Below are 18,066 nucleotides of genomic sequence, written 5' to 3'. Positions count from 1 at the left end.
CGAGTCTTCTCAAACTATTTCTTTCAGCAAGCTGGCAGATGGAGCACTGCTGTTGCTTTCCGAAAAATTAGATTTCAACTAATTTTGTCATTTACAATTCTGAAATAAGACCTTTTGACTGTTGAACTGCACCTAAAATATGGCAGGAAACCTTCTTTGTTGAGACTGAACTGTTTGAACTGTGATAGTCATAGAGTCAAACGTGCCTGTTGTTTGCTTCAGAAGCTCCATCCCATTAGAGATGGCTTGGTCAACATTCTTCTTCCTCAGCTCAATATCACTCTGCAGCGCCTTAAAGGAAAACAGAGGCTTAAAAAGTCATTAAGAGCGACAGGAAACTTCTCACTGTACACAACAACTCATACAGAAATCGCTAAAATCAACTGAAACACGATTGATGCAACTTAAATGAAAGGACAACATCATGCTTGGCCTGAGGAGGAGTGTGTACCCGTTGTTCTGCCAGCTGCTTTTCAAGAACATCTATATTGTAGTCCTCCACGGACACTTCACTCAGCCTCGTGTGCACCTCGCTGAGCCAGTTCATGAGGGCCACCTCGTCCTCTCCAAACACCTGGGCGTTTGCCAGAGCTTGCTGCAGCATCTCGGCTTTCCTCCTGCATCGCTCCTGGAGCTCTATGTAACTGGCCTGGGTGGCGTCCAGCTTGGACTGAACGAACTCCTTGTCGTCCACTGAGCTCACAGTTCTGAGCATCTGACCCAGACTCACAGCCTGAAACAGGTCTTTACTGTGATTCATTATCTCCTCCTCTAAGGCCTGACCACAGGGGGTGGGAAGCAAACCAAGGAGATGTGACACAAACCAAACACACACACACACACACACACAGACATAAAACAAAAATATGAAGCAGAAATTTAATGAGAAACGGAATGGGAAATAATGAAGAACACAAAATTAAAGTAACAAGCGACTGAAGCTGAATTCAACTGAACAGAAGTGATTGTGTCATAAAAACACATGGCGATGATGTAAGGCGATGATATTACCTTATGCTGAGAGATCTGATCTTCCAGCTTGGACGTCTCGGTGCCGATGGGTTCGGAGTTGATTAGGTGTTTCTCTGTGGCTCCGAGCCACTCGCTCAGAGGCTCTAGGGTTTCATGGAACTGCTGAGTGACCACTAAGATGCTCTCTAGTTGCTTGTGCCTGACACATTTATGCAAATAATAACAGCAGTGGATTAGGAGCAAAGAAGAGTAATGGACACACTGACAGGCAGCTTATTTCAACCAGACCTATCAAAAATACGTGGGATTGGGAAATATCAGCGACACATAAATAATGTTTTACAGCCTTGTTTGGAGCTGAGAGGATTAATCGTCAGTTGGAGGCAAGAAGAAGTGAATTTGGGAGTTTGACATTCCTTAAGTTTGAAACAGGATCCAAACGCAGACAAAACACCAAATTAGGTAAAAATAAAATAAATACAAAAATCCCAGCACTTAACACATCTGGCAACCTTTTCATTAGCAGCATTTAGGAAAAGGAAAAGTTATTAAGTAATTCACTTCTTTGCTGAGCATTAGTTGAGCAGACTGGGGGGAAAAAATCCCACTTTAAATCTTTGGAAAACTTTCCATTAGCAAGATTTAAGTCAGAAGCACACTAAGTGCGGCATTCAGAGGGCCGTTTAACATTACAGGTGTGTATACGGACCTGTTTTCAGCCTTCTTGAGCAGAGCGTCCCACCTCTGCCCCAGGCATTCGATCTCTTTTGCAACCTTCTCCTTGTCCACAGACTCTGCCAGTTCTGCAACCTTCCCTCCTTCCTTTTTTATCAGCTCCACTGTTGGCTTTCGGTCATCCAGCAGTCTCTGTAAGAGCTGTCAAAGGCAAACAAAGGAGGAGAGTTATTGAGCCCCTTTAACATGCTATAACCGCGAGCATTGCTTGGTGGTGAAAAACAGTAAATCTAACAGGCACAAATTAAGTGTCCATTAAACTGAAGGCTTTGTGCACCGCACTCACGTTTAACAATGGGTGTCAATTAAATAAGATGAATGGCGAAGTCATAATGTGGATTTTCTGGTGCTGAAGTGGAAAGATTAAAAAAGAACTGCTGGCGTGTTTTACAGTGTGTTTTTACAGTATGTATTCATGTGTTTGTACCATGTGACACCGGCTTACTTTCTGCTCTTGTATCTGTGCCTTGACCACTTTGAACTCTGCAGATGGAGGCTTCTGATTGGCCACGAGCTCCTCTGTGTCAGTCAACCAGCTGAGCAGTGACTCCAGAGCATCCTGGAACCTCCCACAATGCAACAGGGCTTCGTGCAGCTGGGCTGAACGCTCAGCAATCTGCAGAACACATGGCAAATATATATGTCACCTGGTTTAAGGCCGACTCAAACTGCACCCAGTAAATCATCAAAGGATTACACTGCTAATATCTCTTCCCTAATGACCACTACTCAAAAGCAGCGATCAATCAGCAAAATCAGCAGCGTGAAACAAATTACCTTTTTATTGAGGGTATTCCACTTTGTGTTGACTTCCTCCAGGTCATCCTCAAGCTTCTTGGTGCTGGTGCCTTTAGCAGCGGTTTGGATCAGGCCCTGGCCGAGGGAGTTGATGTCTTGAAGTTGCGTCTGCAATGGATCAATGTCCTCTTTCTGGAAGGCCTAAAGACAAATGGGACCAATCAGAGTAAATATTGTTTAAGTGCTCAAATTACAATGTCATCAGTCTTATTTGAACCTCATTGAACTTACTGGATTACTGTTCCACATGTAAAGACCAGAGATTGCAATGATATAGTTGTTTTGATATTTTTTGTGGAAAAAGTCCAAATTAAGTATTCGATTAATTCTGAACAACTGCCCTTTGACAGAGAGTTTAAATACATTATTGCTCCCTGTCAAGACTCTGTCTTCTGAAAATCACTTTCTGTTACTGAGTTTCACACTAAGCTGTTCTCTGAAACATATGAGAAAGGCAACAATACAAATGAATAAAATTGGATGTTAGATGTAGATTTTATAGAAAAAGTCCAAAATGATGTCAGGACGTCATTCCAGATCCAGAGACATTATTGCCACGACATTGCCTCGGGTTTAGTGTTTAAAATCCAGCTCACATGAATAACTCTCTAACCAGTCAGCAGCAAACAGCTACAGCACAGTTGTGCACAATCACACAGCCAGACAGACTTCCAGGCTGAACTAGTGAGCAAAACCCATTCATTCATCATGAAACAGGAAATGCAAGAAAAACGCCAATTCAGCAGCCAGGAGAAACTCATCTAAAGAGGCGAATCATCTAATGAAACACGTGCAGGACCGGGTTATGAGCAAAACTCGGAAGTGAAGGAAGAGGATATTTTTGGGCACCTGTGGGGAGAGATAACCCATCGGGGCCATTTCAGGACATGCTGCGATGGCATTCAGTAAGGCCTCTATCTCGTGCTCTCCTGCGTGCTGGAATGTCTGTAAACTCTTGGGCAGACAGGCCTCCACTGATTGCAGAAACTCCTCCAGCTCCTCCATGTTGTATGTGGATGCTCCTTGTTGCACAGGACATGGTTTTGTTGGCTGGCGGCTCTCGATGGGTAAAGTTACAGAGTTTCCGTATGTCTCAGGCTGTGTCACCACCACACTGACCAACTCACAGTCGTCCTGAGATGACACGTCCTCTAACAGCTCAGCAGTGGAGAGCTCGTCGTAGTCTGTTAAAGTCCTGGAACGCCAACCAGAGCTTTCGTTTTGAGTCCTGGAGGCTGACCCTGAGGATAACCTCCCTGTGGAGTATTTGTGTTCTCCATTGCTGAGGAGATCCTTTTCATTTAGATCCACCACACCGGATTCTGTTTGTCGCGGCTCCTGGACCAAGCTGCTGCTGTGGTAAAGAGACCGGTTGTCCCTCACAGGTGAGAAAGGGAACTCCTCCTGGCCCGAGCTGAGCGATCGTCCAGTTCTCAGGTCCCCGGACATATGCATCGCCTCTGAAGACGAGAGGCTCCTTGTACCGGGGCCGGTTCTTTTGTGGGATCTATAAGCATGTCGCTCCCTCTCCACTGTTGGGCTGTACAGACCTGAGTCCTCTTCGGACGTGAGCGAGCTGGTCATACTCTGCCCTTTCCTGCCGTTGATCAAACCCGGCCTGTCCACACTCCCGGAGCACAAGGTTCCACTGCGGCTCGCATACTCTCCCAAATTAGTGGGTGCAAAAGTCCTCCACGACCGTCGATGATGCGGGTGATCCTTCTTCTCTCCTGCTTGGAGACGTGACTTGGGCAGGACCGTGTCAGTCGCCCTGACTATGTGCCCATTGAGTTTAAGTCCATCAAAGACCACGCGCTCGTCCAGCATGGCAGGTTTGCGGGTCCGGAGCTCAAATGAGCTGGAAGCAGAGAGAGCTCCGTTTCCACACAGGCTGCTGAGGTCTAACGTGCGGTGAGTGTACGGCAGGGTGCCTGTGAAGTGTCGGGAAGAAAGGCTGCCTTTGGAGCCCGAGTCTATCTGCTCATTGAGCCGGACGGTGTCATAAATGGATCTCTGGGGCACGTAGCAGTCATCAATGTTCAGGTCCTCCTCCTCCCCCTTCCCCACACAGGAAGGGTTTTGTCTGAGGCAATCTGGTCTGCTCAGCGGTTTGCCCATGCTAAAACAATTGTCACTACTCACAACAAAGAAACGATTAAGGATGTAGTGAAATCCTTTGAGGTATCGGTTGCTTTAGTGCACACTGAGTAGTTTAAAGAGGAGCACAAAGTGAGAAGCAACTGTGTGCAAAACAATCCATTTTGTCCTTAGTTAGCAAATAAATACTACACATTTCTGATTTCTGATCTTTTTTAAAAACAAAATCTACAATTACGGACACAATTAAGTTGATCTGGATTTAAAAAATAAAGGCTTTAGAAATAAAAACATGTCAAACAATATAAAAAATGCCAGACAAATGCTAGGACTGTATAGCAGCTTCATACTCTGTATTAGGAATGAAAATCCACTCTTTCAATACAGTCATCTATCCCAAAAATATTCCTCTAGGCTCTTCTGCGTGCGTTGCCAAAACTTAATCACTGTTCCTCCCGTCCAAAGTGCTTCTTTTCCCCTAAAAATCCTCGCAGCATCCTCGCGAGCTAAAGGAAAATCTTCAGTGCAAAGTGAAAGTATCCACAGACAAATCCAGCAGGCTCTACCAAAAACCACGGGCAGTTCTGAGGAGAGCTGGTACTCCTGGATAAACAAAAAAGCCTGCCCTCTCTCTCTCATCGCTCCCTTGCAATGACAGACACCCTCCTGGCAGAGGGCTTCATGCCCCGCCCCCGCTCATTATTCAGACAACATCTGCCACAACTCCATTTGTGCTCAGAGCCGCTCCGGCACATGTTGATTGGTGGACACATGACCCTTTTTTTCCCTTTCTAATTCCCCCTTATGTCAGCACGGCCCATATGACTTCACTTCTAAGCCATCCTCTGCATCCTGACACAATCACTCACTTTTCGTCTTTTTTTCTTCTTCTAGTGACTGAGGGAATGGGGAGGGGAGACGATACACACCAGCTTTTTTAAAAAAAAACCTAGACCAGCAGCAGCTCTCACTATGATGACATCACACAATGCTGAAATAGATACAAGTTTTTCCTTTTTTCTCTCTTTGCCCTCTTTTTTCTTCCCGTGGACTGTTGCTGTGGACCCTGCAGATATTCTTAATTACTGTGGAATGCTGAGGGAGGCACAGGTCCCAGGTAATTTAACACCGACGGCTCTGCCAAGTGCACGGAGGCCCTTTTTATGTCCGGTGACCGAGGTAGAAGAAGACAGACGGATAGAGGAGATAATGAAAGGAATTTATTTTGGTTTCCTGGATTGTCTCTGCCACAGTAGCTCGGCGAGGAGCTGAACAACCCCAACTTCTTTGTCCACCCCTGCACGCATGAGAGGAGACAGAAAGAGGACACTGGCAGAGATGAATAAGCTGTTAAGATCTAGTGGGATCTTAAAAAGGATGTTCAGCCACTGAAACACGGACACTTTTCAAATATTCACGCTCTTGATTGTACAAATATAATTTATTCCTCTCATCATTTCTAGCTGCTGCAGGTCCCTTTGTCCTCACTGTCCCATCTAACTTTGATACTTAGTGAACTTAACATGAATTGTAATCGCTGTGCTTCATTTAAGGACAGACGGAAAGCTGAAGGCTTCAAATAGGACACATTCTGAGGTCAAACAACTGAAAAGTGCTTTTGTAATTGCACAGAGGAGTTTCTATGACAGCGCAGCTCTAAGTAAGAGACAACTGACAGGGGCAGAAACGTGTGCTTTATTTGTGATACCTGAACATGATTAAATGTCACCAGTGAGAAATAAAATTATCTTTAATAAAAAATAAAATTAAGTAAAACTTGGAGGAGAGCTTCCTGGACTTGTCTGTATTAATGCTTCAATACAACAGTTTTTATTATTGATTAAACATGCTGATTATTTTCTTTATTATTTGATAAGTTATTTGAGCTAAAAAAAAAAAAAAAGTTTTCTATTGTCAGTGTTGTTAGGTAAATGTGTGTCAAGATGGATGCCTCATCTCCTGCAAACAGGATCTACCTCGTGTACAAATAAAGTAACCTGAAAGCTGAACCTTGGCCTTTGATTAATTTTCTGCCAATCCACTAGACAACATGGATTCAGTTGTTATCTAGCAAACCAAGCAGGCTTGCACTACTTTATTTACTATCACAGAGGTAAAGTCAGCTGAAACAACATTCAACTGCTAGTTAATGGATTTTCATGCCATTATCACAAATGAGTTGTGGGAGCGTGCAGAGTTCTGTTCAGGTTCAGCCGAGGACTCTGCAGATGTACTGTAGGCAGGTCTGCATGGGAAACAAAGACTAGAAACCTTTGATGAATAGAACTCAACATAATCGCCTTACAGCAAAACAATGTGTACCCTCCTGGTTTAGCAAGCAGAGTGCAGAAGTTTCATGTTTCGCTTTAAGAGCAGTGGATCATCACTATGTGGCAGTGAGTAAGCAACACGATGACACTTTTTGCCCTCATCGACTTCAATGAGCCGGGTTGGCTACAGAGTGATTCAGTTGGTAGAAATTCCTTTATGAATTGTGAGGTGATGTAATGTCTGAACAAGCGAGAAAAGACACCCACGCCAACCCCCAGTGGTGTTGAGTCACTGTAAGGTACACGTGAAGATATACATACACCAGGGCTCCTTCAGTCCAGCTCCTACAGATCTCATGGGAAAAACAAGAGTAAACACACGAAGTCAGGCGTGTCTCTTTCAAAACTTGACCTAAAATGGTAACAGCACATGAAAGAGACGAATCCAAGCGCTGTCTTCGTCTGTTTATTTCTTTCTCACCAGCTGCCAATAAAGCCCACTTACCTACAGCAACAAGAGCCTGATCCACTGAATATAAAACAGAATATGACACAATCACCTAATGTTTTCATGCTGCAATTAAATAAAGAAACATATCAAGTTCCAGCACTGCTTCGCTGCAGTCTTGGTACGAATGAGCACAAAGGGGATTTTCCAGCGGCAGCTGAGGCCGTATACATGCCCTCTCAACCCAGACTGGTGACAAGACAAAGAGGGGGTGAAAACATGCACCATGACAACGCTGCTCAGCAACAATTTGAATCAATCAGTTCTTTAATAGTTACCCTGCGAGGCATTTAAACCAAACCCCCACTCCTGCTACCCCACTGATATTTTAATCCATGTACCTCAACTAGAGGTTTGGATGTAGTCCTCCTACATGAGCACAGCACCCCCTTAATTGAAAAAAAAAAAAATCCCTTGACCCACATTTTAGGACAGATCTGTGTCAGCTGCCTATACTCGGCTGTTTACATTGTTTTATTGTAATGCTATCTAATACTATACATGAAGAAACGTTTCATAATTTCACCTAAATATGGGCTAATCCTCTTTTTGAAAACTCCACAGGAATTTACAGGCTTTTAAAATATTTTGCATCTGTCCGTAAATCTTGCTAATGGCTACCCCTTGTTTAATCCCTCACTGGTACCAACAAAGGCCTCCACGATTTTACAGACAATATGGAGAGTCAGAGCAATTGAAAACAGACCATTAGGACAATTAGGAAGCTGTGCATTTGAGCTTCTTTGCACCAGCAATGCAATCTATGACTAGAGCGCACTGATGAGTCTTCATTGTTAACATCCTTTAGTCAGCATTTTCAAAAGTGCAGATAGATGCACATGCAGAGAAAACCATAAAAAGCAGAATTACACAACAGCTAGTTTATCTAAATTAACAGGCTGCATTTTGCTTTTTGAATGATATGTAATCACACTGACTGAATTAACTGGTAGGCAAGACTTAATGGACGCTCAGCCCAGCGCTAAATACTATAAGATTTCCTTTTAATGATCGCTAACCATCACTTCAGTAGCTGGTGCCTGTGTCAGAATGGGCAAATTAACACTCTAAGTTTAGAGCCTCAGCCTGTGAAGGTTCAGACATAAAAGAACAACAGTATCAATGTTAAGAGATCGGGATGCAGGCCCAGCTTCATTATCGGGACCATTGAATCAAGTGACGCCCTGCTGGCGACCACCTGGCTGTGACGGTCCATCCCTCCTGCACCATCACTGCATATGGGCCGCAGCTCTTTTGTTAACACCAGATGCCCTTAATGAACCAGCAGTCCCCAGAGGATTCCATGAATGTAGCAAGTGAAGTGAAGAGCCTGCTGGTAATCTGCCCAAGTGCAAGGTTTTCTGGATAGACTGCATGTAAAACACTCACTGTAAGTTTATGTAATGAGAGTAATGTTAACATTTTGAAATATATATGAAACACGGGGGGAATATAGCTTTTATCATACAGCTTTAGACTAGATTAATTCATACTAACAACACAAATAGCATTTGTTGCAGTAGCTGTAAGTTTGAATACCAAATTGAGTCAAACTGTTGACAAACTTTGGATTAAAAAGGAGATGATAAGACCGTTATGTTCTAAGACTTTGAATTTCAGCGAGAGAAAACGAATATATGCATGTTCCACTTTTTGCTACCTAATTTCACAAGAAAGGTTTTGCTCAAATTAGTTAAAATTTGTTTGCGTGAACAAACTGTAAGAGCATAGGCATTAATAATAATTATTTACATTATGTTCTGCTTAATTAGACATTACAATGAAAATGCATTTTCATCTGTAAATGCATCCTACTATTATCCTTACAAACCCCAAAGGTCTGCAAACTATTTTAAATCTCTCTCTTAATGAATGTCATATAATTAATTTTGTACACAGTACATTTCAGCTGAAATTATTAATTAATATTAGAATATTATAATAATTAATTTATTAATAAGATGAGACTTAAAAATGTAAATATTCTCCTGTTTAAGCTTCTGAAATGTTTGTTGTTTTTCCTTGTCTTAATGTTAGAATAAATAGAATATTTGGGGGTTTTGGACAGGTTTGGTCAGATTAAACAAGGGATTTGATACATCACCTGTTTTCTGATGTTATCTAGGCCAATTGATAAGTCGAATATTCGCATTATAAAAAAATCAGTCGATAAATCTATTCGGAAAATTAAATAATAAAAAAAACTGAAATGTCCATAGTCTGTTGACTATATTTGAACAAATGACAAACATTAAATATCCATCTTATTTCTAAAATTACACATTGGATGCATGCGAAAGCTTTTATCATTTGAATCTGAATATGTCTGGGCATTGATAATTATTACAACACACACACACAAATGGTAAGAAATGAATGCCAGGCAGGACTTGTGCCGTGTGTTGCTCATTACTCCACCAGGCAAACTAAACAAGACTCAGTGTGTTTACTACTGTAGCAACTCAAACTAATCCCCTGAGAGCATAAAACAAACAAGGTGTAAGTGCAACAAGGAGCAAGCTATCAGCACGAAACAAGAGTAACTGCTGCTGTGATTTCACATACATTCCATCATCCAACTCATCACTTATTATCTAACCAACTAAATCCAATGAACACTTTTTAAGCCTAAACAACAAATGTTAGTTAATGTGAAATTAGGGATGCCATACCTTAAAGGCCTCCAGCTGTTGGTTGATGACGTCTGTCTCCATGCCGACCGCCTCCTGGGACGCCTCCTTGGCCACAGTTCTGCAAAGTTTATCATCCGCTTGGTGGAGTTTACTGTACAGCTCCTCTAGTTTGCTGAGAGTGCTCTGCACCTGCGTCTCTCTGCCTTTAGCCCTGTCCAACAGTTTACCGCACTGCTTACTCAGAGCATCCAGATCTCTCTTCAGGCCCAGCAGGTCAGGAGAGGTTTCCGTCTCTAGCATCTTCTTACAGCTGTCTCCGGCGTTGGCCGTGTTGGCCATCAGCTCTTGCAGCTTAGCCACGAAGCTCTGAATGCTGTCCTGCTGTTCTTTAAGAGTGGCCAAGTCAAGATCCACAGGAGCCATGCTATCCAGTTCATCATCCAGGTCTGTGAAACGGGTGAACATCTCACGGATGCTGTTTTGGAACTGGCCAATACCCTGCAGTTTACCCTCCAAGACTTGGCACGTCTCTTCTAGTTTCTTGTTAAGGCTGCTGTAGTCTTTTTCTATGCTGTCAGCCTGCAGTAAGAGGTCTGTCACTCCATCAGCGTCTGGTACATCAAGCACAAGGTCCTTGGCCAAGCTCTTCAGGTGCTCCACTTGGTTCTGCACTCCCTCTAAACTCTTATGTTGAGCTTTCATGTTGGTCAGGTTCTTGTTGCTGTGCGCCTGCACTCCCTGTGATTCATAGGCATCAACCTGCTTCTTGGCCCCCTCAAGCTGACCCTTAGCCTCTTTGTAGGCATCACTGAATTCTTTAATTGTGTGCGAGATCTTCTCCAGGGACTCCCTTTTGCTCTGCAGACCTTCCACTACATTGTCCACTCTTTTGCCAATGCTAGCCTTCTCCTCTTTGACAGCGTCAGTGTCTGTGTTGGCTACCTCAAGAAGACTATCTGCAGCTGTGTTTAGCTGCTCCACCATCCCTCTGTGCTTGTCGACATCCTTCTGGAGAGCTTTCACCTGAGAAATGGAGCTCTCCACAGCAACCGGATCCACCGTGAGTTTGACTCGGCCCTCACTAGCTTCACATTCCTGAATCCAAGAGCTGAGCTTCTCTGCATTCTCCTGATACTTCAGAGATCTCTGCAGAGCGGTCTGGAGTTTGTCAGCCTGATCCACAGAGCTCTTCTTCACCTCCTCCCAGTTGGAAGACAGTGTAGTAAGCTGCCCTTGGAGTGCCAGCTTTTCTGCACCGTCAGTGTTCTGCAGAAGCATCTCCCCTTCCCCAACGATGGTGTTGTAAGTTCCCTCATGTTCACTGAGGGCCTTCTGGAGTTTACTGTGCTCCTCCAGCGTTTGCTGCAGGGTGTCCACCTTGGCGGAGATGGGCTGGGGCTTAGACTGGTCTTGGAGCTTCTCACCCAGCCATGACTGGAAGTCTTTGGAGGTCTGATGGAACTGCTGAGAGCTGGCAAAGGTTGAGTTGAGCTGCTCGATCCGTTTTGCTACAACAGATAAATGTAGCAGTTAGTGAGTTAAATAATGCAAAAAGCAGAAGCAAAAGGTTGCTTGGAATAGTGCTGCAGATAACTTTTCATTCTACATTCTGAAATAATTTAGTGGGCAGCCTCAGCTAAGTATTACAGAGGCCAAATATAAAAGGAGCTGTAAAAAAGCTGACAAAACAAAACAGAGTCTCGACCAGAGTTTGAAAACTCAAGAGCGATTATGATTACTATAATTTAGCCTGCTGGGAAGTTGCAAACACAAAATAGAACGGTTCCTTCTCTCCAAGGCTTACAACATTACATTATTAGGTTGAGTTAAAAGGCCAACCTGCTTTCTCTTCCAGCTGTTTGAAAGGCTTGCTGATGCTCTCCAGCTGCCTGGCTAAGTCTGCTTTGAGATAGTCCTCAGTCACCATCGCTGTGAGCTCTGCATTGATGGCCTCGGCCTCCTTCAGCTTCTTCCTCTGCTCTCTCAGCTGACCTGAGATGTTCTGCACATCCTCCAACTGCTTCTTCACAGCATCGGGCTGAGTGCTGTGGCCCTGATGGTTGGTGAGCTGACTCTCCAGCTGAGTGGCGTTCTGACTGAGGCTCCTCAGTAACTCCTGAAACTGCCCCGTCTTCACCACGGCCGTGTCGATGAGGCTGTCTCGCTGGTCCAGCTGTCCTGTGAGGCCTTGCCACTTCTGGGTGACGGCAGCGAGCTGCTCCCTCACTAGCTTCCCACTTGAAGGGTCCTGGTTGCCTGAGGAGCTCAGGATGGCAGAGGCAGCTTCCTCGAGTTGCTCATATTGAGGTTTACGGCTCTTGAATTCGTTCTGGAGGATCTGGGGGGAAAAAATCAGCCAAGATGAACATACCTTCAGACAACCATAAGAGATGCACAAGCCTCACATTATTCCCCCCAAAAATGCACCATACTTACCTGAACTTGTTGCTTCTGCATTTTAAGCATGTTGGGGTCTATCGAGAGGGGTCCAAGGACACTCATCATCAGCTCTTTCTCCGAAAGCCACTGACCGAGCTGCAGCTCAGTTGTTTGGAAGATGTCCAGATTCTTGTTGGACTGTTCCAGGTGCTGCTTCCTCTCCTCCACAGAGCCGCTGATATCAGCCCAAGCAGCATCTGAGCAGGAGGGCAGAACAATCACACCAGTCCACATTAGTCAGCACAACAGCACCTTTCCATGCACTGCCCTGCTGTTCTCCTCGCAGACCTCCTACTGTGCAGGACTTGGCACTACGAATGTGTTAATTTAACTGGCGAGGCAGAGAGCAGGTACTGAGACAGACTTACATTCTGTTAACGTGTACTACATGAATGTGGTGGGTGGATGAGTAGATGAGTACTAGTATTACAGCTGGTCTGTATGCCATTTTTAAAAGCTTTAACTGAAAGGCCAGTGCTGTAGTGAGATTTATTTTTCGTCAGTGACATAAATTACCCAGGACCATCTGGAGTCAACACCTTGTACATACCTATTTCTGCCAGCATCTGCTTCCATTTTGCTGCCTCAGGGGAGTTTGGATGAGCCTTAATCAAGTTGAGGAGCTTCTCTCTGAGCTTCTGGAGCTGCTCCTGCTTTTGCTTCATGTCATCCTCAAATGCCTAAGAGAATAAAAACAAATTACATCATATTCACCGAATCTTGTGATTTCCAACTTGAGGGACAGATGATTATTTCATTCACAGCAGAGCAGAATGAGTGAGGACGGCATGCAGTTAATTACATTTAAAACAGTCCATTTGTTGAGCGACAACACTTCTGTACCTTCTGCTGTTCAAGCTGTGTTTTCACTGAGTCTTTCTCTGTTGCTTCATTGTTCCAGGAAGCTGCAGTCTTCTTCATGTCCTTTAGCCATGTCATCATGTCGTCCGTCTCCTTTCGGGCCTCTTTGACCTCCTGCACCGAGCTACTCAGCGCCGCTGCTCGACTCTTCAGCGTTTCCCCGAGGCTCGCGTATCCCTCGTTGACGAATGACATGTTCTGCTGAATCACCATTAGCTCTGAGGAAATAACATAATTCTATTAAGTTTCCTTACCAGGAACTCATAGTCAAAGTGTCATTATGAGGTTATGATAACAGCTGTTAACAACTGTTATTATAGTAGCCTTGTGGCACAGTATGTTCAGAATATGAGTGAGGAAAGTATCACCAACTCCATCAAAAAGGAATTCAAGCAACCGTGGAAATGATCAGTGTGACTGCAGGCTTTACAGTAAGTCATCACTGGAAATGATGAATTTCACAATAAAGACAATGACCTCATGCAAGAACCACTCATATGAAAAGAATTGTGGCACATAGGGATGACTTTCTCCACAGGGGAAAAAAACGGTTGTTTAAGAGCTGTTCTGCCTCAATTTGAATCAATTTGGAGTTTAAATGTCAACGAAAAATTTTGCCTACTGTGTCAGTGTTATCTGCACATTGGCTTTTTCCATTTTTTGGATTCCATTTAAATTTTTTGTTTGTTACAGCTGCCTCTGAGTCTTCATGCAGGTCACTGTCCAGGTGAGCATCCTCCACTGCAGCCAACACTTCAACATCAGCTATAACAGAAAGTCCTCCATGACCGCCTCCCATTTCAGTCATGGGCCAATTTGCCTTAGCAAGATATTTTATAGCTCTAAGTAAATGTCAAACAATCCCTTCTTTATTTCTGTCACAATGCCACACTTTATTGAGACAGTGTCGACAGCTGCAACAATATCATCTCATTTTTGGAGCCCTATAAAACTACTGCAATCACAGCCAACGAACGAATATGTAAATGATCAAATCCTCTGAACACGCACCTCCTCATGAAGGGGTGGCATTCACCTGGTTGAAATGTTCAAAGTCCAAGTTCGTGCCGTTATGAGGGGTTTGACACCGACGTGGACAAACTACATATTTCTTAGTGTCTTTGTTCCTGTAACTTTATTACTCATAATGTGAACATACTGTTACAGTGAGTTTCAAAAGTTGTTATTTGTTTGCATAAAGTCACCACAGCCATAGCAGCATTTTGAAAACCTGCCAAAACACCCACACGACATACGACTAACAGTATACTCCCACAGCAGCATCAACATTCACACTTGATTACCTTTATTGGTTAGGTAGGAATGGCTTCCTGGACCACCACCATTAGTAAGAGCTGATGCAAAGACATAAGACAAAGCTTGTGTGAAGGACAGGCACACTGTCTGGGACTGTTTTTTTCCATGATCTCTAATGGTTAGTGATTATACAGTACTTAGAAGTGCACCCCAACACCATGCTTCCCATTCCACTGACTGATTTAGACATATGAGGCTAAGTGTGCTGATGTTTACCTGACTTGCCAGGGGTCTTTGTCTTGGCGGGGGATGTGAGGAAGTTAATGAGGTTGCATAGTGTTGATCCTTTACTGTTCAGGTCTTGGACAGCAGGGCCTTTGGATGTCCATTCATCTAATAATCCCTGATGATAGATGAATCAGACAGATAAATGGCATATAGGAACATGGCATTCACAGCACATGAAAGCAGTCAGACAAGTCATGTAAGAATAAACAAGAACAAAATGCATGATTTTGTTTGTGGAATAGTTTTTTTTTTTCATTTCTGCTTTACACACTGCATTCAGGATCTACGTCTGTGATCTGCTTGTGAGGATAACAGTCTCACTGCTGGACAACATAGTGCTTCACTCCCAGATCCATCCCGTGAAAACACATCTCATCCACTTATTATTAGCTGGCAGAGAAAGAAGGTTGGGATTGTGTGGAGTTTAGGAAGGATAACACTACATGGACTCCACCACTGTGCCAGATGCAAAGTATAACATCAACTGCTGCGGTTCCAGCACTTTAAGTGCAGTTCGACTTTTTATTTATGCCCCGACTCACAGTGACTATCTGCAGGTCCTTCTCCAGACTCTTCTCACTGCTGCTTGGCTGAACTGCAGGTACTTTCTCATTGGTCTGCTCCAGCCACTTGGTGAGAGCGCTGGCTGCAGATCTGAACTCTCCCAGCTGGTCCTGACAGGATGACACCTCCTCCTCCCTGCAGCAGACAAGAATCAGTCATATCATGCATCCATCTGTACACTATCAACAAAAATGGAAATACAAAAACATTCCTTTCCCCTCCTCTGTCCCATCTTACTTTTCTTTGACAGTGTCTTTGAAGGTGCTGAAAACATTTGAGAGATTGTCCATCTTGCTCTGGATCTGGGACTTGTTTCCATCAGGGCTTATTTCAGACAGCTCCTTGGACAGAGTCTGAAGCGTCTCCAAATCACTGGCATGTTCAGCCAGCTCAGCTTTAGTATCCTGCAATGGAATTAGAACAGTCAGTCATTCTTTGTAGGGTAAGTTTTTTTTATAATTTAACTTTCCTCAAAGGAGATATCTGCTCATCTGACTATGTCAAGTGCAGGTGTGTCAAGTGTCAAGTGTCACTTCAGTCCTGAGAAAAGAAGATGCTCCTGCTCAGCACCACATTTTGTTGATCGCAATAACATTTCAGGCTCTCTGGACCTTCGTCATTCAAAGTTGTGTAATCATATGAACTACTTGTATCTTCAGTTTACCGTAAACAGGTTTATAAAATCCCAAAACACCTTCAGACCATGACATGCCATGGAATCTCATTGTTCAATCATTTGGGGGATAGAATTTGCAAAGTAAATATCCATTATACTTCTCTTCTGTTAAGAGTATGTTTATATATTTTTATTTACTTGTATTTCTATGTATAAAATATATTTGCTTTTGACTTATGAAAGTAGCAAGGCTGATGTTTTCATTCATTAGATATGCCATTTCTGCAAACACTCTTGTAGATAGACTTGACTGGGCTGCCAATTAGTAAGAGACACTCCCACACAAAGCTAACTGGTCAACACCTGTGCACACACCATTGGCAAAGCATTCCCTATTTAAGATCATTGTTGTGGGAATTGTTTAAAAAGCTTCAGTATGATCAGCATGATCAAATGTTACTGAAAGAGACCAAATATATCCATGTATGTATATATGTGTATATGTGTATTTACCTGCATTAGCTGAGACAGTTCATTGAAAGTTTTCCCTGGCCCGTCCGTCTCGTGGAGATCTTGTGAACGCTTCACGACAAACTGCTGAACTTTGTCTGCGACCGTCTCAAACTGCTCCACCTTCTCCTTCAGCTGCTCCAGCTGGGAAACTTTTTGCTTGTGCTTGTCACAGGCGTCAGAGAAGCGCTGGGAGAGAGCGTCCATCTTAGACTGCAGGAGGGCAGCAGCGGAGGGATCCGCCGTCTCCACGAACTTCTTCACCTTGGCTTTCATGGCTGAGATGCTGCTCTGGCGACTTGCTATGTCCTGCTCTAATGCCTTAAAAAATAGAGGAGGAACAACGGTTTTAACAGCTGAATGGAGGGAATATGAATAAAATCAGCCACTGACAGTTATATATTTATAGTTTTACCACTTCTTTGCTCAGGATATCTCCAATGGATGCAGAGTCCAGGGGAATTTGTCCTTTCTCTTTCACGCTGGCCTCCACTCCCTCCATCCATCCCATCATCTCGTCCAAACCATCCTGGACACTCATGGAACGAGTCAGGGTGATCTGCAGTTTCTCATTTCGATCACTTACAGACTTGGACAGGTTGTCATAGCGCTCAACTATGTCATCTGCGATGCACGGAAACAAATCAGGTCATGTTGAAAACACTTTCTCACTGTTTGGGACACACTGAGAGATAAACCTTTCAAACAAAAGCAGGGTCTCATCTGGCATTTATGAGTTTGCCAAGGCTTTAATAAAGAATTAAAAGCATTTTTAAGTGTAAGCCAAAAAAACAATTATTGGGGAAAAAGAATACAAATGAGGCAGACCAGACGCCATATTTCACACTGATAACTTGTGTTAATTTTACAAAAGGAATGGTGGACACTTGTTGGCTTGTTGTTTACATTTTTGCTTGCTCCCAATGGACAGTCTGCTTGCTTAACAACCTGCCTACTTAGAGTACCAAGTCTCAGTGCTAACACTTTGCAGGGATATGAGTTTCATGAACCATGAGCTGCACTTTCAAATACTTAATTTTGAGAAAGTATTTGAAGCTTTCCCAAGCATTTCTGAGTTATTTCAATGTCTGGTATATTTTAACTTCCATAAAGGCCAGAATCCTAGTCCAACCATGTGACTGTCAATCATGACACAAAAAATCGGTTAAATTGTCAGATATTATGAAGAGGGTGGAACATCTGCTCCCTACATTGATTTTTCCCTCACCTACTGTCTCCTGGATCTCATCTGAGTTGCTCAGCAGGTCTCCTTCAGATGTTACCAAAGACTCAGCTGTTTTGCGCAGAGTGTCAACAGCAGTCTGATGTCCTGTCATCTGACCTTGTAGGGCCTGTGGACCAATAAGTAAGAAGGGGTCAGAGAAAAGAAAACTGTATCCACATAAATACATGTCCTCTGTCTCCTTTTATACCGTACTGTACAGATTATGGATTATGGACTTTGGTGTGGTGGACTGAAGATAAAAACAAATGAGTGACGATGTGCATAACTGTCTG

General features: G+C 43.6%; 1 protein-coding gene across 3 annotated transcripts in view; it reads right to left on the bottom strand.

Annotated features, from left to right (window-relative positions):
• The window catches only part of dst (dystonin), a 103,171-nt gene that overhangs the window by 22,696 nt on the left and 62,409 nt on the right, over nucleotides 1-18,066 (bottom strand). For all 3 annotated transcript variants that reach the window (XM_041947072.1, XM_041947070.1, XM_041947071.1), the window contains 18 exons: nucleotides 17,777-17,900; nucleotides 16,964-17,172; nucleotides 16,552-16,869; nucleotides 15,660-15,826; nucleotides 15,401-15,557; nucleotides 14,847-14,973; nucleotides 14,618-14,668; nucleotides 13,296-13,531; nucleotides 13,003-13,132; nucleotides 12,450-12,649; nucleotides 11,853-12,351; nucleotides 10,053-11,521; nucleotides 2,485-2,646; nucleotides 2,153-2,323; nucleotides 1,682-1,848; nucleotides 1,012-1,171; nucleotides 452-778; nucleotides 207-291 (listed from right to left, as the gene is read on the bottom strand). In XM_041947072.1, coding sequence (XP_041803006.1) covers nucleotides 207-291; nucleotides 452-778; nucleotides 1,012-1,171; nucleotides 1,682-1,848; nucleotides 2,153-2,323; nucleotides 2,485-2,646; nucleotides 10,053-11,521; nucleotides 11,853-12,351; nucleotides 12,450-12,649; nucleotides 13,003-13,132; nucleotides 13,296-13,531; nucleotides 14,618-14,668; nucleotides 14,847-14,973; nucleotides 15,401-15,557; nucleotides 15,660-15,826; nucleotides 16,552-16,869; nucleotides 16,964-17,172; nucleotides 17,777-17,900 — 4,759 coding nt within the window. The remainder of the gene's footprint in view (nucleotides 1-206; nucleotides 292-451; nucleotides 779-1,011; nucleotides 1,172-1,681; nucleotides 1,849-2,152; nucleotides 2,324-2,484; nucleotides 2,647-10,052; nucleotides 11,522-11,852; nucleotides 12,352-12,449; nucleotides 12,650-13,002; nucleotides 13,133-13,295; nucleotides 13,532-14,617; nucleotides 14,669-14,846; nucleotides 14,974-15,400; nucleotides 15,558-15,659; nucleotides 15,827-16,551; nucleotides 16,870-16,963; nucleotides 17,173-17,776; nucleotides 17,901-18,066) is intronic.

This window comes from Chelmon rostratus, chromosome 11, assembly GCF_017976325.1.
Source record: "Chelmon rostratus isolate fCheRos1 chromosome 11, fCheRos1.pri, whole genome shotgun sequence".
NCBI lineage: Eukaryota > Metazoa > Chordata > Actinopteri > Chaetodontiformes > Chaetodontidae > Chelmon > Chelmon rostratus.
This window is presented reverse-complemented; position numbering and strand designations above follow the sequence as displayed.